Genomic DNA, 5,626 nt, shown 5'->3' with positions numbered 1-5,626 from the left:
ACCCAATATTATTTTTCATTTTACAGTAGCTTTGACATGGCTCTTTCTGGTATCCTGACACAAGCTGAAATTGTGGCTTGCCTACAAAGCTGTCAAGGTAACATTTATGTTTTACATTTGGCTTTTCAGTTTATCTAGCAAATTCCTTTGTCGTCACTACCCAACATCCCAATTCCAATGGAAACAGAAAAGGCTGAAAGGATGAACTAGACAGTATAATGTCGATTTCTTCTCCAGAGTACATGGTAAAATGTTCTTGTTATGTTTATTTGCTAATTACGTTTTAATTGTCTTATCAAAAAGAGAAAAAGGATGCAAGGTAATGGAATATATGCAAGTTTTAATCTTTGCCAGCCACGGTACAGGTACCCATCATTACTTATGCATTGTAGCAATCTTATATATAAAAAAATCTAGAGGCTGAAATACTGTTTTTTTCAGAGAATAATAATAAAATTCCTGCTGATTTCAATACAGACACAATATTTATCATCAAGTTCTATGAATTTATGTTTGAGTGAAGTATCTATTTACAAATGTCTGTACTTGCATAATGAAGACCACAGTCAATATTTATCTTCCTAGGTTTGAGAAATCATTAATGGAAAAATCCCATTAGTCTGAAATAAACTCAGGAAAACCAAAGATTTGTTGACTGAGGTTTGTAATGACCCTCAATGTACTGCAGAACAGTTCACTGCTTTTTGACCAAAAGCCTGATACTTCTTTTGTTCCAGATCTTTAACTACTTTCCTTCATCTCTTCCTGCTTATTTCAGCTGCTGATTCATTCAATTACAAAAACTTTTTTGACAAAGTTGGTCTCAACTCCAAATCCAAAGACCAGCTCACAAAAGCCTTCCGAATTCTTAACTGGGACAGGAGTGGCTTTATGGAGGAAGATGAGCTGAAGTAAGTAAATAAACGAGTTACCAACAGGCTTGTGTTTTATTGTCTAAAAATGCAGGATAACATCAGAACTATTCCCTTTCCTTCTGTCTCTTTGGATGAGAGACAATTGTGTGTCTCTGTGCACACACTTGGGCTGAAGGAGCTGCAAGACAATTAACAAAGGAAAGGCTAGATCTCAACGAGAAAACACTGATAGCACTGAAAGTACTTGTTCCATGTAGGGATAACTGACGGACTGTGAAGATAAAAATAGCAGTTCTGCTAGAGTCTGCTTTTTATTATTGTAAGATTTTTTACTAACTGAATTCAAAGAGCTTTTTTCTCTCATCTTTCTTTCTATCACATGAATTCTATCTTACAGTTCATATTAATCTGACTGAAGTTAAAAAGCAAGGTTAGAAAAATTCTTGCAGCTCTCAAAAGTCTACCACTCTCAAAAGTCTACATCTTAGGAGAAAAGAAGGAAGATAACAGAGAAGGGAAGATGAATCCTGCCACTATGGAGTAAGTTTTATTTTTCCCTTTTTAATTCAATGAAACCAAAATGTCACCAAGGATTTTCACATGTTGTGATGCCATAACCTCTTACTTTCTTACCCTTATTCTCACTGATGTTAGAGGAAGTTTTGCCATTTAATTCAAAATTATTGACAAAGAGCTTTCAAAATAGTCTCAAGAATTGAATCAGGCTCAGAATTTTACAGCTATTACCAATACCAAACTCTAAATGCTTTTGGTACCGAGTGTAGCTCACTCATTTGTGCTTTCACCTTTAACAGATTTTTCCTGCAGAGTTTATCAGCCCGTGCCAGAGCTTTGACTGATGCTGAGACCAAGGCATTCCTGGCAGCAGGTGACAGCGATGGAGATGGTAAAATTGGAGTGGATGGTAAGACTGCCTTTATTAAACAGAGTAATACCTGCCTCTGAGACTTCCTAATGGCTAGCTCTAGGCAGCTGCCCTACTCCATACATTGGTTGTTATGGAATTGATTCTGAGGTGCTCAGATCTGCTCTGTATTGTAGAAAGGACCTAACATAGCAGCTGGTCTATATTTTGCCCTTAGCTACAGGTGGTCAGTCCCTTTTTTATCTACAGAGATTGTTTTCAGGACTGGAATCTAAAGTAATGTATTTATAAGATTTCAGTATATAATTTCACTGGTTTTTTACTATTGAACTATGGTACAATGTGAGCTGTGGTACAGTTTTACAGTACGTTTAAAATTAAGAAAGTACTTTTTTGACTGTGCAATTACAAAATATGGTCCCATTTCATTGTTCTGTTATTTCTTTTTCAGAGTTCCAAGTTCTGGTCAAATCTTAAGAAGCAGTCAAGATACAGACCAAGATATCTGTGCCATTAACAATCTTTCCTATTGTAAGCCTACTATTTGTTTATATATTTTGTACCCTGGAAGGTCATGAACAATTGCTGGCAAGTGATTTCATATTGCTGGTAAACATCTGAAGTAGTGCAAGGACTATTTAAACCACATTCCTCAATGTTTTAAGCAGAAGATCTTTATACCACTGGGAGACTGAACTGGAATCCATTCTGCTTATCTGAATTTTGGGCATTAAAGATACTATATAATTATATTATAGAATTATAATTATTATATAATTAATATAAAATCAACCAGATCCAAGATTAATCTAATTACTGAAATAGCAATACATTTCAAATTCTCCAAGAAATCACTCGCCTTCCTGCCCACCTGATGGCACCATTGTTCCACTTACAGGAAGTTAAAACAGTTAGTAACGAAGTCAGGGTTCTGGTTGAAAATTAAGTGTGATGACGTCATCGTGGTTTTGTCACAATACAAACACACACAGCAATGATATTAGGTTACAAAAATGAACTAGTTGCTAATGGTTCCTATCTAGACACTATGGTGTGGGGGTTTTTTTAGTCTTACATATATGATAAAAATAAACTGACACCCAAACAGCCCCTTAAAAATCTAGATGGCTTTAACCATCCAGAACATTATACTTCCAACATGATAGTTACTCTTATGTACTCTTTTTGAAAAACTTGGAACTCCTGAGAAAATCTGTTCTTGGGCATTGATTTTGCAAAAACCTGCAAAACTGTCTCGTACTGTATTTGTTGGAATTATTTAAGAAGACGTTTCAGTATTTGCAGATCAAAAATCTTCATTTCAAAATTATCTGTTAATGCTATAGTGGTGCTGATGCATAACACATTTATGATAGGACATTATGGAGATGGAAGGAAACATCAATACAACGTTGGAGAAATCATATTACACAAAATTAATACAATCTACAGGACTTTAATGAATACTCAATAATGTGTTCATGCCTTATACATTAGCCAAAAATATATTCCCATTAACTCTAATGAATTAATTGGGCCCTAATACTGTAGAATTTTCCTTAACAGTAAAAAAAATAATTATCCATCAAATACATTCACATTATTTCAATACCATCTCAGGAGAGCAATAAACAAAGGAAATTCTGACGAAGTAGTAACTGCAGTCCAACTACAGGGCTAAAAGCTCTCATTATTGTCAGGAAGTGCTATGTATATCAGCTGATACCACGTTTTATATTTTCACCATGAAATATGGGTCACCTGAAAATCTTCAAGCATCGTACCAATATTAATGCCTTAAATGAGAGAGGAAGGCAGAGACAGCCCAGGTAACTTTTGAGTTAGTAGGCAGCTCCTTTATTTAACTGCACTTACTTCCACACTGATTAGCCTGCTGGGTCTACAAATCTAAGACAATTTCAGCACTTACCATTCCATTAAGAACAGTAAAAAATTAATGACAAGGTAAGTCTGATATCAGCTTCACTGATCACTCCAGAAAGTTAAGAAGAGCTTGTGACTAGAGACATTTTTAGACCTTTTCCTTCTTTCAGTACTACCGCTAAGCAGATTGGTAGAGAAAATGCTGTTTTCTGTCTAGAAAAATACACTCATTTACTTTCTTCTCCTCTCTGTCTCTCACACAGGCTGTCAGGTACTGTGCGATTTCTGTAACTGTTTACTCTTCAAATTGTGCCTGTAAGGCCACAGCTGGAAAGACTGCTGCATGATCATAAAACATACATAGCCTCACAGCTCCCTTAAAGTGAAGAACACTCTTCTGGAACTATAAATTTGGAGGTCTGAGACCATGGTCTGTATTCTGCAAACGTTTCCATCCAATCCTTTCCACCAGAGTCCCTAAGTAGGTGGTTACCTTTTGTCAATGGAATTTTGTCACATGCTTTATGCACATGTTTTAAGCACTTGTCTGGATCTAGACACCTGCTTCTCCTTTATTCAGAAGGCCATTTCTGTTAAACAAGTGACTTATTATGATTACTTATGATGATAAGATTAATTATAGGGTATTTTTACTTTATACATCCTCCTACTCCTGAAATTAATGGCAGAAATCCCACTGACACCAATGAGGATACTCAGTGAATACAGAAATAGTTGGAACCAATTCAGTGCTATTTGTTTTATTTTACCATGGCTTCTTACACCGTGGGTCATAGTGAAATACAGCCATGTGCAAAAAGCCTTTGGTAACAGTATAGTACCACTGTGCATATCTTTTACACGCCACAAAAAGCAGCATCCAGATCATTTCACAGCCTCCAACCTTAGGGCACAGTTATTCTTAAAATACACAGAAAACATGAACAATTTAGACGTTTAAAAATCACTCAATCTGACGCTGTCTATAATGCTGACAGAAGACAGAAACATCTTAGACAATTACATTTAGGGTCAGAGACAGAAAATTGTGTTAAGAGTCACAGAAGCACTTGCAAGTGCTTTTAAAGACAAACAGAGTATATCAAATGCTAGCAGTCTTCCAGGACAGCTTTTTAAGTGAGAAAATATCCTGATCAGACCAATCTCTATGAATTAGTTATGCTATTGATCAGTTGCTAGTCTATTCTGCTATCATTTTCAAACAGAAATCAATCTCATTTACACAGAATGATAAGGACATAATTTAAACTGAGGAAAGTACAAAAGACATTTCTGCTAAGGTGAGAGAAGTACCTGTCTTTGTTTAGTTCCAGACCCACAGTGCGGCAGAATGTATCTTGGATTCTACAGTCCAGATCTCAGCTTGGTGCCCTGGGTAATATCCTATCCCTGCTGCAGGGAAAGAAAGCTTTGTCACTGAGGCTTCCAAGTCCTGTATTTCATCATTCATTGTAATAATGCACAGTATCAAAAAAGTCACATGCTAACCCATGTTCTGTGTTAAATATGGTAAAAAACTATGGCCCAAGCAACCATTCAAATGAGATTCTGTAATTATTTCTGTATGATTCAAGCACGTGCCCTAAGAGATTACTTGAAGTGGCAGAATACAACTCATTTTGTTGTAAAGGCCCTTTTCAATGATTATAGGTATATTAAGACTAAGATTCTCTGCCATCACCATTGAGACATCAATATTAATGATCAACCACATAGGTTACTGAGTATCTATTTTAGTTACTTCCAAACTCATTACAAAGGCAGAACCTGTTACCCAGGATCATGATACAATTGTTCTGGCCCTAACACAACCAGAGCTGAAAGATGGGAGTTGTGTGGGTTTTAGAACAGCTGCTATAGCATCTCTTTACACTATTGTAGTTGGTCTCAGGTTAACACCTCTCCTCTGATCTCACCTGAGACAACTGCTGATGTTTCTTTTGCATCTGCTTGAAGTCAT

The 5,626-nt window shown here is 36.2% G+C and overlaps 1 protein-coding gene across 1 annotated transcript; it reads left to right on the top strand.

The window, feature by feature from the left end:
* On the top strand, nt 1–2,238 carry LOC121087315 (parvalbumin beta 3-like). Its single transcript, XM_040592203.1, has 4 exons — nt 1–97; nt 779–911; nt 1,691–1,800; nt 2,213–2,238. Exons 1-4 carry the CDS (start codon nt 37–39, stop codon nt 2,236–2,238), a joined length of 330 nt encoding a protein of 109 aa, XP_040448137.1. The 5' UTR covers nt 1–36.
* Nucleotides 2,239–5,626: the final 3,388 nt, after the last annotated feature.

The sequence above is a fragment of the Falco naumanni genome, chromosome 4 (genome assembly GCF_017639655.2).
Source record: "Falco naumanni isolate bFalNau1 chromosome 4, bFalNau1.pat, whole genome shotgun sequence".
In the NCBI taxonomy this organism is placed as follows: domain Eukaryota; kingdom Metazoa; phylum Chordata; class Aves; order Falconiformes; family Falconidae; genus Falco; species Falco naumanni.
Note: the sequence above shows the minus strand (reverse complement) of the source record. Positions and strands in the feature narration are given on the sequence as shown.